Source organism: Lipomyces oligophaga (assembly GCF_038497815.1).
Source record: "Lipomyces oligophaga strain CBS 7107 unplaced genomic scaffold V1516scaffold_5, whole genome shotgun sequence".
Taxonomy (NCBI): Eukaryota; Fungi; Ascomycota; class Lipomycetes; order Lipomycetales; family Lipomycetaceae; genus Lipomyces; species [Lipomyces] oligophaga.
Genome location: NW_027117789.1, coordinates 713,237 through 737,819, shown reverse-complemented (window position 1 = coordinate 737,819; position 24,583 = coordinate 713,237). Strand labels below are relative to the sequence as shown.

The following is a 24,583-nucleotide window of genomic DNA, read 5'->3' as shown; positions in this document are numbered from 1 at the left end:
ATAACGGATGAGATGCGAATTTTCGATAAGCTCTCGATGCCATACGGATAGAGCAGCATGAACACATAGTTGTTACCAAATCTAATGATCATTGCGATTAGGAGGATGCTATCCTCAACTGATTGACGTATTTAGACCTGTGGATTTGAAATAACACGAATAGATCTACAATATCTTAAAATTTCGAAATATAGCCAAATCACCATCTTTTAAGCTTAATATAATATAAAAATAGCCGACCTTCGGTGAATTTCTCTCTCTGGACAATTTTGCGGAGGTTGATCGTCTTGTCTGATTGTGCAAGATGATCCGCATGCAAATGAATTTTCGCTTTACAATTAAGATCGATGGCCCAGAATCTTAATTTGATACCGAAAACATCGTTAGAAAGAAAAGAAAACAGCCATTATGTTTAGTTTTAGAATAATTTTCAAATAATCAGAACTAAATGATAGCTCTTTGTCCTCCCCTTGGATTAAATTTCGGTTTTGGGACTAACACCCGATCTTCCCAATGAACAATGTTTTTTGAGGGTTTGAATACTCGATACTTCTCCCAACCAGGCAAAAAAAATTGAAATCAGAAGACAAAATTTGTATATTTTGAATTAAACGCTCCCTGCAGAGGAAGCCAGATTTAGAGATGGTACTTAAATCAACATCTGCAACGAATCATACTGTATATCAAATCTCGGGCACAAACACCTCAAGGGCGTTACCGGACTGGGTTGCCCGAAAGCGAAAGCGCGAACTGCGAAACGATCTCGAATACAGCTCGCGTATCGAACTGCTGCAGGATTTCGAGTTTTCAGAGGCTTCAAATAAAATAAAAATTTCTCAGGATGGAAACTATGCGATGGCCACGGGTACATATAAGCCACAGATTCATGTTTACGATTTTGCAGATCTGTCGTTGAAGTTTTCGAGGCACACTGATTCCGAAAATGTAGATTTTGTGATTCTTTCAGAGGACTGGACAAAGTCAGTCCATCTGCAGAACGATAGATCTATTGAATTCCAGGCTCAAGGTGGAATTCACACTCGTACACGAATTCCAAAGTTTGGCAGAGCTTTGGCTTATAGGTATACAAATTGCGACTTGTACGTTGGAGCATCAGGAAACGAAATCTACCGTCTCAACTTGGAACAAGGCCGCTTCATGAATCCGCTAGATCTTGGTGCGGATGTGACGGCATGCAACTGTTTGGATATTAATCCGATTCATGAGCTTCTGGCATTTGGATTGGAAAACAACACCGTTCAGTTCTGGGACCCAAGAAGTAGGTCAAGATTACTTGAACTGCAGATGGACAGTTTACAACCGGGCAAAAGAAGTTGGCGAGTTGGCGAAGGCATCACAGCGTTGAAGTTCAATACGGACGGATTATCTCTAGCAGTTGGCACAAGCGAAGGGGAAACTATATTGTATGATTTGCGCAGCTCGCATCCTCTATTGAGAAAGGAGCAGGGCTATGGCCTACCTGTCAACAATTTGATTTGGCTGAATGGTACAGAACGGGAAGGAACTGATCGCCGGACACGAGTTTTGTCTGCAGACAAGAAGATTGCAAAGATTTGGGACGTCGAGGGTGGCAAGCCATTTACCTCGTTTGAACCGTCCGTGGATATCAACGATGTCGCATATATTCCTGACACGGGCATGTTTTTCCTTGCGAACGAAGGAATGCCGATGCACACGTATTTCATTCCTTCGCTGGGACCAGCTCCTTCATGGTGCTCATTCATTGAAAATGTTACAGAAGAGCTGGAGGAGGCCCCTGTTACTTCCGTTTATGATAATTACAAGTTTGTTACTCGCAAGGAACTCGCGGCACTGGGACTTGGACATTTGTTAGGTACCAACGTGGTTCGAAGTTACATGCACGGATATTTCATTGATATGCGTTTGTACGAACAAGCGAAATTGATCAGTAATCCGTTTGCGTATGAAGAACATCGGGAGCGTGAGGTCCGCAAGAAAATCGAGAAGGAGCGCGAGTCACGGATTCGATCTTCGTCGAAACTCAATGTCAAAGTCAACAAGTCGCTTGCGGAGAAGCTTGCTAAAGCTGCAGAGAAGAAGGCTAAGAAGGCGGTGCGAGAAGCACGGATGCGGGCTAAAGCTCAGAAGGCAGCTGAAGGCGAAGAGGAAGAGGAGGACTCCGACGCCGACGTTCAGGACAAGACTCCTAGCGAAAACAAAAATTTTCTGGACGATCGATTCAAGACCGTGTTCGAAGATCCTGAGTTTCAGGTTGACGAAACCACAGTCGAGTTTCAGCAACTTAATCCGACAAGATCTGCTACAAGCATTTCCAATTCGCGGTTTACCTCCATGTCGGATGATGAAGAGTTGTATGGCGCTGCCGGCTCAGATGAAGAGTAAAGCATTAATTATATTGTACAATACAAAAGACTTTTTTCAAAATCATTATTTATCCATAACAAGGGAGCACTTGGAACTACCGATATCGATCAGATGCCGGGTCCAAAGAATTGTAATTCCATCGTTGATGTACGGGTCTGCGAGGTTCTAGATTATGGTTTGCAGACTTCAAATAGGGCAGGAACTCCGCATAGTGGTTTTCTGCGTACCGTAGCTGCCACTCGCGCTGTTCGAGTTCGTAGTTGGCAGCATAGTCAGCCCACAACTGTGAGTCTTGTAGTGCTTTATCTGATTCACGCTTCTTTGCGGTGATCTGGTATGCTTCTTTGAGCGCAGACTTGGCAATACCCGGATCTATAGCGACCGTGTGCGCATCAAGGCATTGCTCTTTTACGCTATCTGATGGTGAGCGGCGAGGAGATGACGTCCTGCATTTCGCATCCACTGTATCAACGTAAGTATCGACGAGATCGATCTCATGGTTTAGATTCTTGCAGTACTCGCAGTGCATGCTGTGGTTCCGACACTCATCGTCGTCCGACCGGAATGGATTCCAAGGTACTGACCTAACCAATGACAGATACTTCCAGTCCGCTCTGTCGACAGAGCTTGTTCGATCGGCAAGGTCATCTGGAAGAAGATTCTTGCGATCAGTGCTGCACACGCTATCGAGTACATTCTGGATCCGAGAAAGTCGGGACTGAAGTTCCAGTCCATACTCGTGCTGGGCATAACTTTTGTGCTTGCGATTCTTGGACCGCGGCGTAGACGTTCCTGATGAGGGTTGACTTTTACTGCCCAGCTGCTCGGACGAAGACCGCTGGGAACCCGCGTTGGGATCAGAGAAGTCTCTAGCTGACTTTGGTCGTAAGTGGAACAGCGAACGGCTAGTCATTATAGTAATACGGGCATGAGCATGACTCTGTAGTTCGTTCTCTTCAGACTATGCAACAGATTTTGCGAGAGAGTTGCTCATCGTTGGCTATCAAGAGCGAGTCTCCATGATATATATATATATGGCAGTGCTGCTGCCTAAGAGATTCATAATACGGGTGAAGCTCCGGGAGTAGTTCAGAGACCGACCATCGAGCCGACGTTTCCCAAAACTCCCTAGCTCATGTCTTAGTTTGTTCAAACCAATAACGTTTGAGTCGTTCTGCGCGGTTCTTAGCAGTTCGATGTAGTCTTGCGCTTCGTTTCTCTGTCTATCTGCGTTGCAATACGTAGTTCAGGTTGCCATTCTTCTGCTGTCCGGGAAATCGCCTTGGTCCCAACCTGGCTAAAGTGGCGCGTCCTCATCGTTCTTCTTGATTTAAACTTCGCCGCCGAAAAGCCGGTAGATTGTCATGTGATTTACACCATCTTTGTCGGCGGTGGTTCGATAGAGAACAGCCAGGAAGGACAGCCGAGGCAAACCAACACATCGATCTGGCCGAAAAATTAACAAAGAAGATTTGCGCATTGTTTGAGCTAAATCTGTCTGGGTTTCGTCCGGGATTATTCAACCGATCTATCGGAAAAAATCGGATAATCGGTGGGCCAAATTAATTATCTGTCTTGCACGGTATTGTGTGGAATTGGACTACTCCGTACCGAGCAGTACCTTGCGGTCCGGCGTTCACCCGCCATTGACCTCGCTGCCAGGTCGATCATGCGTCGGTTTCTGCACCATTGCCGAGGTTTACAGTCTACTTGACCCATATTTGAAGAATATGATTCCTAAGGACTATCTAATCGCAGGAAAAATAAAATAATAGATAGCTTATTTTGATTGCCTATGTCGTTGCAAACTCAGGTCAATATTATATAAATATAGATACATAGATAGATCAGTAACATATGCAAGTGACAGACTATTTGCCTCAGCGATCGGATCCGCGATCGACTGTAAATGTACCGACTACTAACAACTCGAAATGAGTCAACGGCACTAATCAGATCACGCGACTCGCTCGGATCCACTCATGCGAACAATAGTACCGTACTTCTGAAGTCTCGTAAGCAGAACATCACCTTGCTTCACCAGCATCTGGTACTGTGCATTTTTATTGTCTGGCCGATTCGTTTCGATGATTCCTAGCCCAGCTATGTCAACACTTTCTGCCTTGGCATCGTAATAGTATACTATACTCACCATTTACTCGATCAATGACACAGTTGATCTTTTTCTGTCTAATGAACATCGACAAATCACTAAATAGTCAGTCCCTAAACGCATATTCGCTTTGCAAATGGATAAAAAAGCTTACTCATCCAGAAACTGCACGCTCACTCCAAATGCATCGGCCATACTTGACAGACTCAGGGCACGATACGATTCAAGAAGTTGTGCATAGCCCTTTCTCCGCATTTCTTTCACATAATACTTCGCATGTGGTGCCAGGTAGCGGTTCACACGCATAAACGCATAATCCACCTCCACAAGTGACTTAAAAAATGATGCATAGTCGCAGGTATACAAAGAATTCGTCATCGTTGCTAGAGGTTCGAGAGAAGGAGTAGTAGAGAGCAGGGAGAGAATCTCTGGCGAATCAATTACTTTGGTCTTCAGCGGAACTCGGCCCAGGGCAACTCCTGAAGCAAGCATGGCATATTGCATAACTTCTTCGTATATACAAAGTTCGGTAGATGTGAATGTGGCCAGACTATCGAGAAGAAGGTCGGCAGCATCAGAAAACTTACGGATCGATAGATAGTATAACCCTTCATATGTTTTCAATCTATTGCGACGATCCCAGTCCCCACCCCGATCAATCAAACTTGATTCCATTAGTGTCATCTCAGTGGACATTTGAAACTTCACTTACACTTTTACATTTTCCAGCTCTCGTCCAACAGATGGCTTGTCATCGAAAAACAGCCCCAATCGAATGATCGTGAAAAGAACATCGATCTTTGCTCCTAAACCTGGGGATAAATCATGGGCTTTTCTCAAAGCAAAAACTGCTTTCTCCTGAAAAAAATTAGCGAAATGAACTATGAAAAAAAATATAATCATACCTTGTCGTTGAGGCCAGCCCAGAATTCACCGACTTTAACCCAACCTTCAGCAATCTCCATCTCACCGCCAGCTTCCTCAGCCTCTTCGATAGCCTTCTCTAAACTCTGAACCTCTTCTAAATTCTTTGCAGACATAGTTTTGTACTTTTCCTCGTCCCATTTGATCTGCGGAACGTTGAGCTGGCTGTGGAGATAGTAGTACAGAGGAGCCATGTTCTTGTCATCGATTGCAGTCTCTAGCCGAGCCAGCGCCTCCGTCTGTACATCTGTCGAAACGCCAGGCGTACGCAGCAAGAATATATCCTGTGCCAATGAAAGCTGTGGAACGGATGCCATTTAGTTTGATTGTCAAGGACGAGATCTAATAGTCTTTATTAAAATGGCTGATGACTATCCTGATTCAGAAACAGCTCTCAATTCTTAGTGGTAATGCCTGTGTCACGTTAACTCCGGGATGACACATAGTATAATTCACGTGAATATCACGTGCCGGAGAGTCCCTCGGTCTCGTTGACGGTCGCGCGGAGAGGGACGGTCTCAGAACCGAGTTTGTTGAATTTGAATTTCAATAAACAAAAGCCAATTAAAGGATGAATTTGAGTAATCTATAGAATATATGACTACGCCGAATTCAAAGCTCCGATAAGCTGTACTCGCCCAATTTCTGCGAAAGCCTATATCAGAATTCACGTGTTAGCGCGTAGAGGTCGAAATCCCCTTCCCTTCGTCCCGCACGACACTTTCACGCGCCGCTTCGGCTCCCCGCCTTCTGGGGTACGTTTCTCGCTATCTCGGCTCCAGTTTTCGTTCTGATTTTTCATTTTCCTTCCTCTTCAACTTTTTGTCCTCTTTGATATATCGTACTATTCTCTTTTTCGGGATATCTACTAGTCAGCATCTTCACAATGGTAGTAAACGCAGTCGTATATCATCCTACTCTCGCGCATCTTTTGCGCTACTTCGATAGCACTGTTGGTCGCGACAAGCTCATGCGAATTGTACAATATTTCGCTAGATTCTATGCTGCTTACCTTGTGCGCAAGAAAACTGTTGATCCCGCTGAAATTTCAAAGTGGCGTGCATTCATGTCTCTTGTTTCGACTGCTCGTAAGATTCTTCGTGTCGGTAAACCGCTGCAACATTTGAAGGCTGCAGGCGTTGCGTTCGACAATAAAGCTTCGGATGCGTTTATTCGTTATACTGCTGTCGGCCGTCAGCTTGCATATGCTGGATATCTCACTTGCGATTTCGCAGTTTTGGTATGCTTGATTTTACTGCTGGTAACGATTGTTAGATCTGATGTGATCTCTCGATCTCTGTTATGGCGCACGGTTCGATTACCCATCTAACAGTTACATAGGCCCATTCTACCAAGCTTGTCACGTTGAAAAAGCCCGATTTGATTCAGAAACTTTACTATCGTTTTTGGCTTTCCGGAATCATTTTCTCTGTCGCCGGTGGAATCTACAAGCACGTCGGACTGTACCAGCGCGACGTCTTCTTATCCAAACAAGCTGAAAAGGACGTCGTTGCCGTAAAGAAAGTGCAAGCTGAGCGTGCGAAGGCGAATACACAGCTAGCTCTTGATATTCTCGATTCGACTATTCCGATCAGCGGCCTCAATTTGCTTTCCATCGACGACGGCTCCGTCGGTGTCGCCGGTATGGTGTCCAGTTTTATCGGTGCTTCAGAACAGTGGAAATCTACTGCGTAAATTTAAAGTATATTTCATATTGGTTTCTTGCAGCACTTGATATCATTTTTTTCCTTTATGATTATACATTAGTTGAATTTCTGATTACTTTTAAATAAAATGCTGACTTCGTATCTCTAATCTAAAATGCTCTCAAGATGCAAATATTGGAAATCGTGCGCAAACGCATCGCATTCGCTATTGGTATACTATACATTTAAAAATAGATCTCCCTAAATCTCAAACAAGTAAGAACTGTAGTTTAAGTTTTGACCCATCTCCGTTCTATTTACTTCAATATCAATCATCGTCTTCTCGATTGATTGCTCGTTCTCATGTCTTCAGCGTTCCATTCCCAATACTTTTAAATGGGAATTGCCCTATACACAAAATGTAAAACTTTTACTACATTTCAAAATCTCAACTCCTTAGGTAGACCCCGTCGTGGGAGCAGCAGGAGCGGGCTGACCACCTCCCTTGACAAGATTCTCAAGAGTGAATTTTTGTTGGGCAAGAAGTTCTTCCTCCCTCTTTTTTTCTTCTGCCATCAAACTCTCACCATGCTCCTCAACGAATTTAATGATTCGCTGGTACTGTTCAATTCCCTGTTCTCGAACCATATCCTGGAACAAAACTGGCTTATCGGTTGCAGCTGGCTTCATACCAAATAACCACAAAATGCTGCCTAAGGCATCGATTCCTGTACCCTTACGCTCGAGCCATTGTTTCCCTACTCGCTCACGTAATTCCTTCTCTCGCTTTAAATACTCGGCGCCGTAATCCTCCGTGTCAGCGTAAGTCTTAAGAACGGTTCGGACATCCTGGATGGGGGCAGTTGCAATATACTCCAATAAGGGAATCAACTTTACAAGCTCCCGATCTTCTTTAGAACCATCCCAGGGCTTAATTGGAATTCCGTTTTCTGGCTGACGAGAATATGCCGCTTGATCTGTATCAAGCATGATAACAGAATTGAGAGGTCGATTTAAGGTAGAAATATCCTTGACAATTTGTCCATCAATATAGTAGGTTGATTCACGGAAAAATGCTCCTTGTAAAAATATATGATAAGGATCGAGCTTTGGAAGCATACGCTCCACTAGCATTTGAGGCTCCCGTGAAAATAAAACAATTTCATAATGCTGTGAAAGATAGATCAAAAAGTATTCACATCCAGGTCGCAAAAAAGTTCGCCAGCCATCTCGGACTGACCACTCCGAATGAAGAAGAAGATCTTCTACACCGATAACCAAAGTTTTTTGAGGCATCATCATGGCTTGTTCTCCGGTTGGCCTATCAGGAAGGGCCGGGATCGTGGCTGGACTCGAATAAAAATCGGCAATACCTGTCATCCGAGCTTTGGAGCGCTTGTAAATCAATTCAGGCGACCATCCGTTAGGAATATCGCGATGTGCCAAAGCTTGCTCTTCATCCCAATTGCGTCCGAGATATAATGCTGTCAGGCCGCTGAAAAATCCAATAACTCCAAACGCGATCACCAAACGACGTGTACGAACGGAGTCACGACCAGCTTGATAGTCCGCCCGCTTGGCTGTACTGGACCATTCGGTTCTAGCTTTGGCCTCGCCTGTGGACGGTTCACTATCCGTCTTGTTTCCAGTTGAAGAAGACGACTCGAACGATTTCGAAACAGGAGCAGCCTTCTCAGCAGACTCGGCAATATATTCCTTCGATGCATCTCCTGGACCCTCTTTCTTGGCGTATTCTTTCAGCATTTCGCTGAGCTGCTCGTCAATCAAAGTGTCTGCCTTCGTCTCGGCTTGATCTTCCTCAGGCTTCTTCGCCGATTTATTGCCATCCTGCTTTGAATCAGACGCGTAAAACCGAACTGAATTCAGACCGAACTGCTCTCCGATATTCATACGCTGATGAAACGGCGAAATAACCGCTCGTCCAGCTACCACTCTCTTCGAGATAGTGACTGCAGTCCGAGCCATCAATGTCCGTGTGAGCATTGAAGCATTCATTCTTAACTATTAGATAACAGTATAAATTCAAACACAGTCCTATAATGGAAATTGTTCTTGATCAAAAAAAAATTTCCCAAAAAGGTTGATCGTATTCTGACAACAAATTCCTCGAAAACTAGCTTAAACCACTCTTTGTTTGCTAGCGCTCAGCGACTAATATTCTCAAACACCTACTGCTGATTCTGCAAAACTCTCAGGTCTCAGTTCAGAATTTGAATATCAAAATTAAAAGATCAAACAACTCTAATAATTGAAACAAATTCCCTTCAAGTTTGGCGTAATTATTTGAAAACCTTTCGATCCATCAGTAAATTTTCTAAATTTATCACGTGGTTCGAAATCCTTGTTGGTCGAATGAGATATTATTACCCGGATTCCAAACGACCTTGAAGCTCAGCCTATTTAAGGGAGCGAGGAGCCCGGCCCTTTCATTAATCTTTTTTTCTTTCTTTCTTTGAAAGTTGTACCCCGTCTGCAGAGGGATTATCATTGTTTTCGAACGGTGGTTATCTTTGGTTGGATATCAATTTCCTTTTAAGGGCATGATATTTTGCTACCGCTTGCGGGAAGACGGACCATCTGTTTCCTTTATGAACAGACTTGCAGAATTCTATCTCTTGGCTGTCCCGTTGGGCTGATACATTTATGAATTATACTAAAATGTCTTTCGAGTAATTATTATTTTCTCCTTGTATATATTTTTTCAAACGCCGATGCAAGTAAAATTTATTCCCCTTATTCACTGAAGAGCTTTTCTGCCTTTGAGGGAATCCCTTAATCCGACTAATCCAGTTTTTTTTGTTTTGACTGCTTGACGGTTTTTGAACTGTGTTATTTTAGATATCTTCCACGACAATTCATCAGCAACATTTATTTTCTCTTGCTCCGATTTTCCTTGTCCTCTAAACCGTTTACGTAGAAGCTGATTCTTCTCGTAGGGATTACCCCATCTGCTCATGCTGTCTTCGTACAATTCCTCTATTCGCTGATTTCTTGATCGCTTTTTGGTTTGGTCAATTTCTGCCTTTTCTACTTGAGCAAACGGATCATCTGGAACACCTTTCACAGTTTCTAGGGCAACAGAATCATTTGTATCATGTAGTAATCGGTCGATTCGTAATACTCCTCTCCGCTCTTCAAACTCCTCGTCTTCCAGATCTGCTCCTCCATTGGTACCATCGTTTTTACTCCTTCTTGCGCCTTCGATTATAATATATCTTGTTCTCTGTGGATCAGTCCGTATCTCAATAACATATTCTCGACTTCGTACAGATTCTGGATCTATGCCTGCTTCTGCTTCTTTGGCAATAGCAGCAGCAGTTGGTTTCCCTCCACATAAGTGGCATTTCATTCGGAAAGAAAAAATCGGAGTACTGTAATATGCTCCAACTTTCTTCTTCTCTGCATTGTATCGCGTTCCTTGGGTAACAAATCGCAGACATGATAAGCAGACTATATCAAACGGGAGCTCAAATCGGACTGTCAGAATTCTAGTTCAATTCATTAATAAGCCTGCATCTGCTTAGAACAATGATTAACTTACCCTTGATTTAGCTTACGAGCTCTGTTTCCGAGACTGTGTTTTCCCGCTAGTTTGTTGAGCGACGAGGTGCCATCTTCTATGCTTAATACAACATCGTCATATTTCAAATGAGCTAATACATACCATACTCTGGAGGATAATATTTATTGTATCCTAATGCACATTAATATCATTTCCAGATTGGTTTAAGATCGATACGCTCACCTTGCATTTTGAAGACAATAGGTAATTCAGTGCAACTGCGTGCAGTTTGAATGATCCAAATATATATCTTGTATGTGTTCTTCAATCGCGGTAAGATAGATTGATATATTACAAGTCGAAATTAAATAGATTTTCGTATCATACGACATCTACAATCCTAAGCAATTGTATTCAATATCTATTCATTTCAAAATCTTCCGACTGCGCCCAGAGAGGTATGATATTCGTCTTGTGAATTCCCAGCAGAACCCATTACCACCTAACAAACTATTCCGCTAATACAGCCCCTAACAATAACTGTACAACAGAGACGAAGTTAAATTTCCTTGCGCCTGACCTATAAAACGCTCTCACCCACAAAGTCTTTTTTGTCTTGCAGCAGTCTACTATATTTGATCACTATATGCTCACAATCTAAAAAAATCTTTAATAATTAATTACCAGATCCTTAGATCTGATCAGCTTCGATCTTGAAATACTTGTTCCAAAAAGACTGCAGAAGGGACAATTTTACAAACTTGGCATAGCTTAATTGATTGAAGAGCAATTCAAATTGTTGAATCAGTGAGGGAATTTGCGAAGCAGCTTTAAGAACAAACAAAACCAGTTGGCATAATTCTTCAACTTGAATATCTAATATCAAAGATTTATTAAAGCCAGTGACACCATTACTTCTAAATTTCTGCCTCTTTAGCTTAGTTGGTAGAGCGCAGCACTTGTAACTCTATAGGAGATGCTGAGGTCAGCGGTTCAACTCCGCTAGGGGGCATAAATATTATTTTTTTTGTCTACTGAAAAGAAAGAATTGTTCATTATTTTGTTACATAAATGATTATTGCCAGAGATCTCAAATGCCACTATTTAATTATATCAATTTACAGGATATATTGGATTAGTAAAATAGGATAGCTTGGTAAAATCAGATATTAAGAGAGACCAATTCTCTATCTAATCCAATTTGGACGAGACTATAAGATTCAAGTAAAAAGAGACACCTTCAATAGAAGCATCGCGACATAATTGACCGGAATTTTCCGCTGCTTCCAGTTCTTCAAACGCAACCATAACACTCCAACCAAACTTCTGGTTTACTGTTTGAGGCGTCACACCAACAAAACTCTGCCCCTTAGCGGTAGACAGTGCTGAGATCCAGTCATATAGCATCTTGTTGGTAACTTCTTCGGAGTAGAAAGCTTCTTGTACCACTATGACGCCTGACTTGAATCGACGAAGACGAAATGGTAACTTCAGTTTATCAAATATTGAGCAAGCTTGATAAAAATCCTTGGGAGATATCAATGAGATCCCTCTAGCTCTATTGTATAAGGCATAAAGATCAAATAAAGTTAAAATCCCACCTTCACGTATCAATACACCGCTATCCAAATACTCTGCTATATGGCGACTTAATTCAGAAAAAAATGTACCGTCGGTTGTGCCAGCCATCTGACGCGTTATGATCGGAGACGAGAGCGATAAAGCTTCCGATGACATAACAAGCGCATTACGAGCCTGCTCAGGTATACCTTGTGTATTCACCAATTGCTTCGCAAGAGAATCAGCTAAATTTATAAGATCTTTAGCTTTACCCATCAAGGATTCAAGATCATTAAGAGAACTGAGCAGTTCGGTATTGTGCTGAAGCTGCTTAGCATTTTTCTTTTCTAGATCCTGAATCCCTGATTTCGGAACGTGGTTGACATGAGATAGGTGATGACCACCATGATGATGATAGTGTCGATCCTGGAAGGTGCCGGCGTTTGGTTTTGAATGCACTCGCCTACTCCAAGCTCGATCTTGGAGTACTAACTTCAGACTATCGAGGAACTGCCTTTCACCACCAGAATGAAAACTGATTTTAACAATCGTAGACTCTTCAACGTTTGGATTATTCAGCGAGGGGGAAGATGCTGAAAATTGTCTATAGTCGTGGTCCGACTGATTGACTAGTACTGGTGGCAAGTTATGAGAGACAAGCCTAGCACCACATAGCTCACAGTTACGCAAAGAAGGATGATTAACAAACGTGCACCTTGGACAGGGGAATCCGCTTTCTATCTCTGTACCGCTGGGTAGTGGTACCGCATAGGTATGTCTGACGGCCTGCTGAGCTTCTTCAGAAGCAGCTCTTGCTTTTTCAATAACTGAATTCGGCGGCTTGATACCACAAGTCAAGCAAACGGGAATAGTTCCTTCCATGGCACTCATGACGGTCATAGAATTCGAATAAGAGCAAATAGGACAAATCCAAGTAAATGCGCCATCTAAAGCGCCATACCTTCCTAGTCGCTGCTGAAATTCCAAATCAGGTGTCCCTCTACCCGAAGATTGTGGAGATGATGCTGAAGAACCATCTAGTGTTGTATACAAGGCAATTTTTGGGGAACTGCGGAGCATACGAGGAGTGAATTGGATACGGACCACGATCGACAAGTCTAAACCAACCGCATGTGATGATACGGGATGTAGATTATCAACATAACAGAGCCTATGCGTGGTCAAATAGACACGACCATCCTGCAGCTCATTCACCTTTGCATTACTACCATCCGTTAAAATACTATTTGATTAAGCCAGGAAATCACTCACCCTTCGTACAGTCCGATGCCGTCTTGAACAAGAATGTCAGTCTCATTAGGATATAACAGCGGTCGACGTGCCGACGTAAGATCGATAGGAAACCAAAGTGGCATTCATACGTTACAAATTAAAGATGAACACCTTATAATTTTGGGCTTCCCCTTTTTACTGTACTGAAATTTTGATTTGTATTGAAGGAGTAGATTCAGCCTAGCTACCAATCCAGCGGAAAGTCTACCTCAGTCATCGCGTGGGATAATCACATGATCAATGTCCCAGCTCGCGTCATTAGAACGGAAAGCTTTTAAGAGTCAAAGGAAGTATATAATATATAACAAGAAACTTGTTTAGATCCTTAATTGAGAGTCGGTAATATAATTCTGAAGAAACATTTTCAATCTTGAATAAAATTTGATAGATCGAGTATAGCAATATGGCGCCTTTGGACACTGAGACTAAAGAACATAGGAAGCAGTACAAACTGGAGACTGAAATTGTCTACACTGCTCCTACTGATCAATATCGTTCCTCCTCTACTCCAATATACCAGACAGCTACTTTCAAACAAGCTTCAGGTACTGAAATGGGAGAATATGATTACACACGTAGTGGTAATCCCTCGAGGACAGATCTAGGTCTGTGATTCCATATTAGATTTTGAGTTGAATGCGGAAATCGGGACTAATTCAAGCAGAGAACCACTTGGCAAGAATCATGAGAGCTACTCGAGTTTTAGCAGTTACTAGCGGGATGAGTGCAATGGATGTTATTTCTCGTTTGCTCAAGCCAGGCGATGAGGTGATTGCGGGTGATGATCTATATGGTGGAACCAATCGTTTATTGACATTCTTGTCTGCGAATTGGGGTATTACAGTCTATCATGTCGATACAACTATTGCCGCCAATGTGATTGACAAGCTCAGCGAAAATACTGCTCTTGTTCTATTGGAAAGTCCAACGAATCCTCTGATCAAAATTTGCGATATCCCATACATCACAAAAGTCGTCAAGGAAAAGTATCCTAATGCTTTGGTGGCAGTCGACAATACAATGATGTCACCCATTGGGATGAACCCTCTCGATGTTGGGGTCGATATCGTATATGAGTCTGCCACAAAATTTTTGGGTGGTCATCACAGTCTTATGGCTGGTGTTCTGGCCGTAAAGAGCGCAGAACTTGGTGACAAATTGTATTTTGTCATCAATTCAACAGGATGCGGATTGGCTCCCTTCGACTGTTGGTTATTACACCAGGGACTTAAGACATTGGCGATTCGTTTTGAAAGAGCGCAAGAGAATGCACAGAAAGTTGCCGAGTTTCTGGAAGATAGAGGATTCAAGGTCCGATATCCCGGTTTGAAATCACATCCTCAGTATAATCTCCATTGGACTATGGCTCGCGCGGCTGGCTCTGTGCTCTCTTTTGAAACAGGAAGCGTAGAGATGAGTGAGCAGGTTGTATCAGGGGCCAGACTTTGGGGCATTTCTGTTAGTTTTGGATGCGTAAATTCGCTGATCTCCATGCCTTGCAAGATGTCGCATGCCTCCATTGATCCTAAAGTTCGAGCCGAGCGCGCCTTGCCTGAAGATTTGATTCGACTTTGTGTTGGTATAGAAGATGTCACAGACCTTATTGATGACCTAAAGACTGCTTTGGTATCCGCCAACGCATTAAAGGAGTAGCGATTAAAAGTTTATTGTTTGTCATAACTAGAAGAAAAGTTAGAATATATTTTTGTTTACTCGTTGCTCTATTGGGTAATCTAACTATCGCGTGGGCACCAATACCTCGGTAGGTAATCAGGAACTAGCAAACCACTCTTAGCGACCGCAATACCCGAAAGCCGTGCACACAAACGCCATTGTCTTACATAAGCTCATCGTGGTCGAGCATCGCACAGGGCGGAAAGGTTGGTCTCCAGTAGTGTTCATCTGAATCCGGGCCAGCCTCCTCAGCGCATCAGCTTGCTTGTACTCCCAGCCTATTTCTGTTTCTTGAATCCAATTACCGAGTAATTTTGTCTTTATTCTTGAAAACTAGATTATTCAAAATTCTTTGAAAATCAAACGATATCTAAGCTGCAATGGACGCCATTTCGCGGACCGAATACGCTGATTCCATTCTGGTATGTAGAGCTTCCCAGTTTCTCTTCTCGAGCTTTCAGTTCTTCGCTTCGGGGAGGACTCCATGCGCATTCCGATTTTCTTATCAGTGTATATGTCTGGTGGTATTAGTTTTATGCGGTATTCAGTTTGAAGGGTTAGATCCAGTAAGGTTGTACTTTGTGCTAGTATAACTGGCTAACTTGAGCTATGCTGAATTACCCATTTGACCGTACCGTGCCCAGTTGCGCTCCTATTTAATCCTCTCCCTAATCGTACTAACTGAATAATTAGACCTCAGTGGCTCCAACTGGCGTTGCTTCCTTGGTTCGTGACCGTCTTGCTAATGCTCGGGAAGCGAATCTTGAGCTTGCCGGATGGATTGAAGAGCGGTGCCGCATTGAACAAGCTTATGCTGAAGCCCTCGACCGTCTTTCTAATCGTCGGCTGTCGGCGAATGCAATTACTATCGGCCTTGGATCTTTCAATGATGTATGGCAGAAATTAGTAGAATCTACTGCTGTTCTTTCCGGTGCTAGCCAATCATTTGCGCATAAGCTTTCCCATGAAGTCGCTGGTCCTGTCAAGACATACGCAGAAGTCAACCCTCAATGGAAGGAAATGAATATAATCAAAAATAGTTTTGATTCTTTGGCAAATGACACTGAGAGTGCATTCAATCAACATGGTGGATCCAAGAAGTTGTTTGGTTCTAGGAATGCCGACCAATCAGCTGACACTGCTGCTGAATGGAACTCACGAGCTCCACTTGTTCTCGAAAAGCTGCAAAGTCTGGATGAAGCACGACTTATCATGCTTAAAGATCTTTTGACCAGATATCAAACTTCTGAGGTGGACAAAGCACAACGTACTGTGTCGCTATGCGAGAAGAATCTCAACGAACTTCTCTCATTTGAGCCTCAGGACGAGATCAAAATGTTTGCCGTGCAGATTCAAACCAATGGCTCTATTTCCAATGCACAGCCTTCTTTTCCACCTAGAACGCGATCGTCGGCTCCTCCTCCTCCTCCGGCCCATGGACATCATTTACCAGCAGCCGCTATGTCGCCAGCTTCTGCTATTGCCAGCTCTTCGCCAGCTTCTGTTGCTTCGAAATCCTCGAAGAAACGTTTCTCACTGGCACCTTCGTCAAACACTTCCGCAGACCAGCCACATCACTCCAGTCGATCACGGATGAGTCTTTTTAGTAAGAGCGAAGGCGGCCGACGAAAGCTTTTCGGAGGAAAAAAAGACAAATCCCGCAATAAGTACAATGAGCAAGTGGATCTTGAATCCACCGCTAGTGGTGGAAATGCTGAAACCGATTCTATTGCTTCTTCACGCTCTCAAGCGTCTTCTCGACCTGAATTTCCCGCGCGAACAACTAGTGGTGCTATTTCTGTCAAAGCATTGCCTTCACCCACAGAAAGGCCTCAATCTCAATTGACTTCACCAACTTCTCCTACGGGCAACGGTGTGCACGATGACGCAGATTCTATTAATGTTATAGGAACAGGAAACTATTCTGGCAATATCGATTCGTCTGCTGATTCAACTGTCCTTTCTTCTGCATCTAACACGACAACAGTACCGTCGCCGGTTCGAGTTCAGACATCTTCGTCTGGAGATCGGCCACTTGCAACTGCACCTGCGGTAGATGATGAAGGCTATTCAGTTCCCCCGCCTGTAGCACAGAGTTCAGAAATTGCTCAGTTGGATGAAGCTTTCGAAAGTACTCAGCAAGATCAGTCACCATTTAATGTTGACATTCAGTCTCAGGCTATTCAAGAAGATCAAAATGATGCTCAAGCTGCTATGAACCACGTTGCTACTTCTTTACGAGCCAAACCGACAATTTCGGGACGCTCTATGAGGGGTAGGAGAAGCGAGATTTACAAGCAGTACTCGGTCAGTCCGCTCCCACAGCTTCAAAATCCTCAATCAGCATCAGTGTCGTCCACCAATTCGCATGGCGTGCCACCACCACCCCCTCCACCCCATAAGGGTGTTGCGGATGGTGTATTAGCTTTTCCTACCACTACTGAAAATAGAGAGGCAGTGATAATCTCAAGTTCTCAGAGCTATTCCCCTCATATCACACCTGATACGACTGTTGAGACGTCTGCTGCTGTTACAGAACCAGTTCCAGAACCAACGAAGGAAGTTGAGAGTTTTCCTAATTCTACTGGTGACACGGCTATTGAAGCAAGTGCAATGGGTACTGGGGTGCTTGGAGCAGGTGCCATGACGATTTCATCTACTGAATATAATGATGACGATGAGGATACTACATCTGCAGAAGCAGAGAGCGTCTCGCCTCGAGATGAAGAAGATATAAATAGTGGATTGATAGAACCAGCAACGGGAGCTTCAGGTATGCCGGGGGCTTTCATTGATGAACCTGCAGTCCATACCTTTGAGCCTCTTGAAGAGGTTAGTGAGACGGAAGAAGAGCCTTATCCTGATTCACGTGAGCTTGGAAACCAGACGACACAAATTACGGAACCTTCTACGGTCTCAGAACCTGCTACTGAGACTCTTGTTTCAGGCCAGCCTCGTGTTTCTACGCCAGTAGCAGAACCCGTGAATGAAGTACCACCAATCGCAATTGCTCCTGACTTGTCAGGTAGCATTGTGGAGACAGTGAATGTTAGCATCACGGGAGGTGAACCCGCACGAGTTTATGTTGTTGGCGATGTGGCGCTTTCATACAGAGGAGACGAAAGTGTTTTGTCTGGGCGTGAACCATTGCCTATTCGACTCAGCGGCCAGTCTCTGAAGCATCTGGATAGAATTCAAGCAAATGGAGCGTTGGTGAGCACCATAGAAGGGTCTAGCGAGGAAGGCGAATACTTATTACAACCGAGCGGTTTGTCTGCAGCACCAATGATTGCCTTTAAGTATTCTATGAGCGAGTCGAGTGAAGTTCCGGTGATTGTTGAGCCAGTTTGGAAGTTTGAGCCACACCAGACTTCTGTTATTGTTCGGTATTGGCTGAACGAGGCATACGGTGTGGACGAGCTTGCGATGAGCGAGTTCAGCCTGGTTATTGGAATTGAGGGAGCCGTCGCTACGCAATGTCAAAGTCGCCCACCTGGTGTTTTCAACGCTGAGGCTGGACAATTGGCGATTGTCTTGACTAGTGTAGATCAGCCCGAAGTGGTGCTAAAAAAGGGCACTGTCGAAACAGCATTGGTTCGGTTTTGGACAGATGGACAAGCCCGAGAGGCTGCAAATGGACGCGGTACCGCTATCTCATTCAGGTTTTCGCCGGCAAGAGAACATGCTGGAATTCAAATTGAAGTCAAAGAGGACATCAAGGAAGAGACCAGCGAGGAAGATCCCTTTGCAGATGAACCAGCTGGAGAGGGATGGACAGATGTGGATGCTATGCGATCAGTTGTGTCGGGATCGTATTTTGCAAGCGCTACTGATAGCGTTTGAATGCGATTACTGTTAATTATGTCCTGATTATTGTTTGCTATATTTGTTGCTAGTAGGTGACTGATCTATTTTGAATTTTTGATTATGTTTTTGTACAGTTATAGTGTTTGTCGTATATATTTTATATATTTAACAGGTAAATAAAAATAGGCTGATTTACAGATTGGAAGGCCTCTTATCATAGGAGAGAAATGGTTGACTGACCTGAGACCTATGATGCAATGGATGGCCAATTGGTTAAAACCTTAGGATATATCAAGTGAGAGCTTCAAACTTTGTCTCAAATAACATTTAATTTTAATTAATAGAGTTTAATTTAATCACGAGGAAGCTTTACTGCGCTTGATGAAAGACTTATTTATATCACGAATTGAAGCCGATTCTAAATACGAAAGTGGTGTATATAATATGATAACACATTTCATTTCAAACAGATTTTTATTGGTTGTGAAATTAGTTCACTGAGATAAATTTACAAAGGGAGTGGTAGAAACATGAGAGCAGCTCAAGTTTGCAAAATCAAAGGTAGGACCAGAATTCAGGCTGGATACACTGTATCACTAAGATTACTGTTGAAAGACATTAATCATAATATTGCAAATCTGGAAACCCATGAGAAACTACAGGAATAATTTTTGAAAATCCAACGGAGCAGAACAGCAGCTGTCAATCAGAGCGCCGCAGAATTGAACAAGACGACGCTTGACTCCCGGGCAGGGCGATGTAAGAGCTATTGAAATTTATCCAGACACGCTCGACTACGGCTGCTTTACGAGGTGGACTATAGCGCAAGTACTAAGTCAATTTTGCTCGAGGGCTGAAGATAGAAACAGGTTGGTAGTGCAGTACATTGCATGAGTACGAGGATTCGTTTAACAGGGACCAACCGCTACTTTGTGCGTGGCCAATTACGTTTCAAGCAAGAATCAGGACGATGAACCTGTGCAAGGGATAAGTGTCGACGGCTACAATTCACGGAATCAAATTTTTGACACAGTAGAGCGCAGTGAGTGTCTCGGTGGATTTGAATTATGGCTGTCAACGCCTGACAAACAAAAGTGAGGAATGTACGAACGTTCATTTCAGCAGGCACCAAACTTAGCTATAAACAACACAACTGTTGTGTATGATCACAGCCACGCTCTCGTTTGCTTGGTCTAGTAACTCCGAGTGAAGCCAAATTTTGGACACAAAAGTATAACCTGCTTGAATTGACTGCGATTGGAAGGCGCGGCGGATCTCCCTTATTGACGTCATCCAGAAGTCTCGTGAACGACCAAGCTTAGTTCATATTTTTAGAGAGCATACACCTGGGATCATCTCTGAACTGCAGTGCTACGAACAAGATATATATGTTGCTCACTTATTTACAATAGATACTATGTGAATGAGGAAGTCTATAACCTAGCGACAAGACTGATTCTGAGCAACTTGCGGATGTTAAGCTGTTGATTCTGTCAAGTATCGCAATTGCTAGATTTGTAGTGCTTGAAGTGTAAGAGACAAGATCAGACACAATCGAGGTTGATAGGACAGCATTCTTTGAATGGAAAACACACTGAAATCAGTGGGTTTGGTAGATCGATATCAAAAGTCTTCGAACCAGATCAGAGAGTTCTGATAACGCGAGAAAATCCGTTGCCAACATAGCGGACGCAACTATTAACTTCAGCAAAAAATCAAATTGGAGGCATTTATTGTTCAACGATTTTTCCCCGTCTGTCTATTTTGGCTTTTATTTCATTTTTTTCTGACTTTTTCTTCAGGGAGGGGGTATGTACAGTCTACAGGACTGGAGATACCAACGTTACTGACTGCGACCAGTGTCGCTGTCGACAGCTGGAACGGGATAGCTGATTGAGGAAGACAACGATGAGCTTGCGCTGAAGGAGCGGTGAAATTAGAAAATCGTTCTGGAGTGCGGAATTTGGGTAAGAAGATGGATGAAATGGAAGATTTAATACTTTTCCAAAAGAGAGTTAAATTAAACCATGTACGCGTGAGTAAGTCGACTGGCGAACGTTTTTACAGAAAGAACGTAGGGATAGTTCTGGGAGGAATGTGCGATGGCCGATGAACGCGAAGATTACCTTAGAGGCGGAGGGATTTGAGGGCTGTAGACGTGTCTACGTACGTTGTTTGGTTAGTATAGGTTATTTACTAGTTCTACTAGTTTTGAGGTAAGATGGATTAGACTGATCATGACTGGACGTATGGGCAACAAGAACAATATACTAGTTGGTATTGTGTGGTGATATGTTTATGGAGCTAGCCAGATGGACCGAATCGTAAACAGATGTCAGATAGAGCGAAGAATGTTTGTATATTATATAGAGTAGGTTGAGACTATGGATGAGACGAGACAGGAGAGACAGTCAGCAGAGACGGCAGCGGAAAGCACAAGAAAGCATTTACAAACAACAAGAATGAAGGAATGAATTGAACGAGAAAAAAGAGATGAGACTAAGCGAGATGGCGATCAGGGGATCGGAAGGTGTAGAGTCAGGTAAGACGCGTTGGACGCGTCGTGGACGTGAGAGTGACGCGTCGATAGGACAAAACAGCAAGACGAGACAGGGGCCGACAGCGGGCCTGCATGTGGAATGAACTGTAACCCTTAATTGTGCTCTCCAGTGCTGGTTCTATTCGGCTAGTATGTACATCTTGTGGCCATCTGCTTGGAGGCAGAATACTCACGGAATGCGCCCCGTGCGCCAGATGCGCCCCTGGTGAATATTGGCTCGTGCTCCATTAGTACTGTTCCGGACACGCGCGTGTTTCGGCTCTGTTGCTACTCACAAGGGAGGCTCGCCCCTAACAAGGCGATGTGAGCGCGATTTCAAACAGCTGGTTTGTATTACTACTCCTTGGGCCCTCTGATTCCTGCTTCACGATCTTTTTTCTCTTTTGTTCTTGCTTTTCAACCAGGATTTCTCTTCTCTTCCTTCTGTGTTTCGATCGCGCAAGTCTTAGCTCCTCAGCTCCGGATCATCGCTGTCTTCAATCATTCGGCCGCGAAAGTCCCTACGTTCCCTCGACTTGCTTTTGCGTTCCACAATCTGTTACGCTTCTAGAATATCTGCCCTTCCTTGCCAGTCTAGATTTCTCTATCGCGCTCCTCGCATCTTTTCGTCTTCGAATCTATCCGAATCGCTCGTTCAATTGCTTCCCGATATTTCCGGTAGCATTTTGATCTACTTTTCTCGTCTTTCGAATCAACTGTTCTGTTCTCAAATACGCAAACTTCTGTTCTGCTTACAATGACTGGTTCTGTCTCTAGACACCATAGTCACGCTATTCACGCGCGCGAGGCCAAACCCGAGCCTGAGCCTGCCGCTCCTGAATCTTTCGCAGCTGCTTTCGCAGGTTCTGGTTCCACGCGTTCCCTATTGATTGAGAAGCGCGCTGCTGATCCCGACGCGGCACCTGAATCTTTTGCTGCAGCTTTTGACGGCAACAACGCGCGCCTCAACCATCTTATGCTCAAGCGAGAGCCTGAACCTGAACCCCAGCCAGAGCCTGTAATCGAAATCGATGCCGACGCAAAACCTCTTGTGCGTAGACGCGTTCTTACTGTCTATCAGACTATGACCGTCACAAGGGGACAATCGATTGCCTCCGTTACCCCTGCTCAGAAGTTAGACGTAGATGTTTCTACATCTGCTTCTGCTAGCTCAGCTACCGAATCAGCTAGTGCAGCTGTTTCCTCTGCCGTATCGTCTTCCGCCGAATCGACTGCTTCTGCCTCTACTACATTCTCTGCTGCTGCTTTTTCAACGACTGCTGCAAGTGCTACTACACTTCAAACCTATACTCGGATTTCTTCTACGATCACCAGAACTACTACTTACTCTGTTTCGTCTTCATCTGCTTCCGCCGCTGCAGTAACGAGCAGCAGCTCTAGTAATTCGTCTGGCTCTCGTTCTTCCACCGGTAGCACCGACTCTGGTAGCGAGTCTAGTGCTGTTGACTCTGGCTCTCTTAGTGCTGGTGCTCGTGCTGGTATCGCCATTGGAGTTATTGCTGGTACTTTTATTTTATTATTCCTTTTGTTCGTTCTTTTCCGTCGTCGTCGTCACATGCAAGAGGCCTCTCAATTCAGCGAGAAGTCTTACACTTCCTCTGGTTCCTTAGGTTCTACTTCAGATTTCTCCTCTACTGTTCCTGCTCGTCCAGATCCAGTTGCTCATACGGCCATTACGGACAAAGCTCCTCGCCTTTCGATTCGAGTCTCTCGTCCCATTTCTGGCTTGCTTCCGTTATCTCTCTTGTCTGGCCGCACAGCCACTAGAACATCTACAGGAGCAATTGGCCAGCAGTCGGTCGCTACTCCTGCTCAATCGGCTGCTAATACTTATTCTCCCACATCTCCAGCCTCTTCTTTCCGTACTAGCAACGCTTCCTTTGATTCGCTTAAAAGCGAAGGTGGAATCTATTCTCTTACCAAGTCTGCTTCTATTGATTCGTACTCCTCTAACAGCTCGGCGGCTGCTTCTGAAACTTCATCACCAGTCTATGTTGTCTCATCCCCTAACGATTCTCTCGATGCCCCTGTTACTGTTGCTAATGCGACAGTAGCTCACGATTCTGGTTTTGCTCCCGCATCTGACCCTGCTCCTCTTCTTGCTGCAGATATTTCCAAGTCTAATACAAATGTTCACCGTGCGGTTATGGATTTTGCGCCTACGATGCATGACGAGCTTGCGCTACAGGAGGGCCAATTGGTCCGTGTTCTTCATGAATATGACGATGGCTGGGCGCTCTGTGTGAAGCTAGATCGCTCTTCTCAAGGTGTGTGTCCGCGATCCTGTCTCTCAGTCCGCGCACTTCGCCCTCGTCCAAAACGTGGCGTTCGAGGAAATACTGTTACTACGACTTCCGATTTTGGTGTAAAGGTTGCTGCGTCAGCGGCCTCTGCCAAAAACACTTCTGAACATGGCCAAGTGGCTGTTTCTAGTCCAACTAGTGTCGGCACAGCTCCTAAGGTCCGTCCTTTGAGTGGAGATGTGAAGTCACCTATATCATTGCCAGCAATTAACACGAACATCAACAATCAGCGTTCCCAATTAGACTCTCCTAAGGTTATGACTCCAACTATCCAAGTGTTTGCACCCGATAGCGAGAAGCCTTTCGAGCTCGCCTGAAAATGAATGTTATACTTGTTAATTGTTTTTGTTTGCTTCGGTTTTAGGTGTTCCCGCGATTCTGGTTCTTTTTCCTTCGACTATTTGTTTTTATCATCTGTGATTTTAGTTACGCTCACTTTTTTTCCGGTGCCTCACACTCATTTTGCTCCGCACCTTGCAACAGATTACGCACACTCATTTAATTAGGCAGTTATTTTTCACTCCTTTTTGTGTCCTCAGCCCTCTACTTTCATTGATATATAACACTCATTTTTTATATTTGTCGATCCTTTCATATATTTCGCCTAAAGTTCCTTGCTCTATGCAAGGGTGTCTCCTTTTACCTCCTTTTTTGTTTTTTTCCGATGTTTTAGGATAAGCTGCGACTTATCTGACCATGAGATTTTACTATGACGCGCTAGACGTAGATGCAATGACAATTATTATATAATTTATATATTGATTATATATATATATACATATATATATAGAAAATTAAATAGATTAAAAAGTC

At 43.9% G+C, this 24,583-nt stretch overlaps 10 protein-coding genes and 1 non-coding gene across 11 annotated transcripts; 6 read left to right on the top strand and 5 right to left on the bottom strand.

Annotated features, from left to right (window-relative positions):
- The first annotated feature begins 565 nt into the window (after positions 1-565).
- V1516DRAFT_677128 (WD40-repeat-containing domain protein) lies at positions 566-2,454 on the top strand. The gene has a single exon (XM_066922533.1). The coding sequence runs from the start codon at positions 643-645 to the stop codon at positions 2,383-2,385; it is 1,743 nt and encodes a 580-aa protein (XP_066776825.1). The 5' UTR covers positions 566-642; the 3' UTR covers positions 2,386-2,454.
- A 7-nt stretch (positions 2,455-2,461) lies between these two features.
- On the bottom strand, positions 2,462-3,280 carry V1516DRAFT_686244 (uncharacterized protein; the record flags this gene model as incomplete). The annotated part of the gene is made up of 1 exon (XM_066923656.1): positions 2,462-3,280. The coding sequence occupies one exon, from the start codon at positions 3,278-3,280 to the stop codon at positions 2,462-2,464; it is 819 nt and encodes a 272-aa protein (XP_066776824.1).
- An 802-nt stretch (positions 3,281-4,082) lies between these two features.
- On the bottom strand, positions 4,083-5,777 carry V1516DRAFT_652692 (26S proteasome subunit RPN7-domain-containing protein). Its single transcript, XM_066920281.1, has 5 exons — positions 5,386-5,777; positions 5,193-5,338; positions 4,635-5,144; positions 4,520-4,578; positions 4,083-4,461 (listed from the first exon to the last, which is right to left on the bottom strand). The coding sequence occupies exons 1-5, from the start codon at positions 5,719-5,721 to the stop codon at positions 4,325-4,327; spliced, it is 1,188 nt and encodes a 395-aa protein (XP_066776823.1). The 5' UTR covers positions 5,722-5,777; the 3' UTR covers positions 4,083-4,324.
- Positions 5,778-5,938: 161 nt separating this feature from the next.
- V1516DRAFT_677123 (peroxisomal biogenesis factor 11) lies at positions 5,939-7,323 on the top strand. The gene is made up of 2 exons (XM_066922532.1): positions 5,939-6,644; positions 6,746-7,323. The coding sequence occupies exons 1-2, from the start codon at positions 6,291-6,293 to the stop codon at positions 7,097-7,099; spliced, it is 708 nt and encodes a 235-aa protein (XP_066776822.1). The 5' UTR covers positions 5,939-6,290; the 3' UTR covers positions 7,100-7,323.
- V1516DRAFT_677121 (HAD-like domain-containing protein) lies at positions 7,135-9,379 on the bottom strand. Its single transcript, XM_066922531.1, has one exon. It carries the CDS (start codon positions 9,064-9,066, stop codon positions 7,507-7,509), a length of 1,560 nt encoding a protein of 519 aa, XP_066776821.1. The 5' UTR covers positions 9,067-9,379; the 3' UTR covers positions 7,135-7,506.
- Positions 9,380-9,692: 313 nt separating this feature from the next.
- On the bottom strand, positions 9,693-11,033 carry V1516DRAFT_677117 (uncharacterized protein). The gene is made up of 4 exons (XM_066922530.1): positions 10,817-11,033; positions 10,736-10,765; positions 10,613-10,685; positions 9,693-10,559 (listed from the first exon to the last, which is right to left on the bottom strand). Exons 1-4 carry the CDS (start codon positions 10,821-10,823, stop codon positions 9,809-9,811), a joined length of 861 nt encoding a protein of 286 aa, XP_066776820.1. The 5' UTR covers positions 10,824-11,033; the 3' UTR covers positions 9,693-9,808.
- Positions 11,034-11,500: 467 nt separating this feature from the next.
- On the top strand, positions 11,501-11,585 carry V1516DRAFT_t52. The gene has a single exon. It is a non-coding gene; the product is annotated as a tRNA-Thr (tRNA).
- A 38-nt stretch (positions 11,586-11,623) lies between these two features.
- Positions 11,624-13,593, bottom strand: V1516DRAFT_677116 (EAP30/Vps36 family-domain-containing protein). Its single transcript, XM_066922529.1, has 2 exons — positions 13,406-13,593; positions 11,624-13,358 (listed from the first exon to the last, which is right to left on the bottom strand). Exons 1-2 carry the CDS (start codon positions 13,507-13,509, stop codon positions 11,765-11,767), a joined length of 1,698 nt encoding a protein of 565 aa, XP_066776819.1. The 5' UTR covers positions 13,510-13,593; the 3' UTR covers positions 11,624-11,764.
- A 127-nt stretch (positions 13,594-13,720) lies between these two features.
- On the top strand, positions 13,721-15,143 carry V1516DRAFT_639285 (Cys/Met metabolism PLP-dependent enzyme-domain-containing protein). The gene is made up of 2 exons (XM_066920081.1): positions 13,721-14,031; positions 14,091-15,143. The coding sequence occupies exons 1-2, from the start codon at positions 13,830-13,832 to the stop codon at positions 15,077-15,079; spliced, it is 1,191 nt and encodes a 396-aa protein (XP_066776818.1). The 5' UTR covers positions 13,721-13,829; the 3' UTR covers positions 15,080-15,143.
- A 977-nt stretch (positions 15,144-16,120) lies between these two features.
- Positions 16,121-18,943, top strand: V1516DRAFT_626345 (Muniscin C-terminal mu homology domain-containing protein; the record flags this gene model as incomplete). The annotated part of the gene is made up of 2 exons (XM_066919744.1): positions 16,121-17,687; positions 17,802-18,943. The coding sequence occupies 2 exons, from the start codon at positions 16,121-16,123 to the stop codon at positions 18,941-18,943; spliced, it is 2,709 nt and encodes a 902-aa protein (XP_066776817.1).
- A 2,895-nt stretch (positions 18,944-21,838) lies between these two features.
- Positions 21,839-24,524, top strand: V1516DRAFT_677107 (uncharacterized protein). The gene has a single exon (XM_066922528.1). It carries the CDS (start codon positions 22,204-22,206, stop codon positions 24,085-24,087), a length of 1,884 nt encoding a protein of 627 aa, XP_066776816.1. The 5' UTR covers positions 21,839-22,203; the 3' UTR covers positions 24,088-24,524.
- Positions 24,525-24,583: the final 59 nt, after the last annotated feature.

What these genes read in the sequence shown, in the direction of transcription:
- V1516DRAFT_677128 (XM_066922533.1), top strand. Translation starts at nt 643, where the DNA reads ATGGTACTTAAATCAACATCTGCAACGAATCATACTGTATATCAAATC.
- V1516DRAFT_652692 (XM_066920281.1), bottom strand. Translation starts at nt 5,721, where the DNA reads ATGGCATCCGTTCCACAGCTTTCATTGGCACAGGATATATTCTTGCTG. An exon ending in GGGCTGGCCTCAACGACAAG is followed by an intron (nt 5,339 to 5,385) that starts GTATGATTATAT and finishes AATTTTTTTCAG; the next exon opens with GAGAAAGCAGTTTTTGCTTT. An exon ending in TGTCATTGATCGAGTAAATG is followed by an intron (nt 4,462 to 4,519) that starts GTGAGTATAGTA and finishes TAGCTGGGCTAG; the next exon opens with GAATCATCGAAACGAATCGG.
- V1516DRAFT_677123 (XM_066922532.1), top strand. Translation starts at nt 6,291, where the DNA reads ATGGTAGTAAACGCAGTCGTATATCATCCTACTCTCGCGCATCTTTTG. An exon ending in CTTGCGATTTCGCAGTTTTG is followed by an intron (nt 6,645 to 6,745) that starts GTATGCTTGATT and finishes ACAGTTACATAG; the next exon opens with GCCCATTCTACCAAGCTTGT.
- V1516DRAFT_677121 (XM_066922531.1), bottom strand. Translation starts at nt 9,066, where the DNA reads ATGAATGCTTCAATGCTCACACGGACATTGATGGCTCGGACTGCAGTC.
- V1516DRAFT_677117 (XM_066922530.1), bottom strand. An exon ending in ATATTATCCTCCAGAGTATG is followed by an intron (nt 10,686 to 10,735) that starts GTATGTATTAGC and finishes TAAGCATAGAAG; the next exon opens with ATGGCACCTCGTCGCTCAAC. An exon ending in GCTCGTAAGCTAAATCAAGG is followed by an intron (nt 10,560 to 10,612) that starts GTAAGTTAATCA and finishes GAATTGAACTAG; the next exon opens with AATTCTGACAGTCCGATTTG.
- V1516DRAFT_677116 (XM_066922529.1), bottom strand. Translation starts at nt 13,509, where the DNA reads ATGCCACTTTGGTTTCCTATCGATCTTACGTCGGCACGTCGACCGCTG. An exon ending in GGCATCGGACTGTACGAAGG is followed by an intron (nt 13,359 to 13,405) that starts GTGAGTGATTTC and finishes AACGGATGGTAG; the next exon opens with TAATGCAAAGGTGAATGAGC.
- V1516DRAFT_639285 (XM_066920081.1), top strand. Translation starts at nt 13,830, where the DNA reads ATGGCGCCTTTGGACACTGAGACTAAAGAACATAGGAAGCAGTACAAA. An exon ending in TCCCTCGAGGACAGATCTAG is followed by an intron (nt 14,032 to 14,090) that starts GTCTGTGATTCC and finishes TAATTCAAGCAG; the next exon opens with AGAACCACTTGGCAAGAATC.
- V1516DRAFT_677107 (XM_066922528.1), top strand. Translation starts at nt 22,204, where the DNA reads ATGACTGGTTCTGTCTCTAGACACCATAGTCACGCTATTCACGCGCGC.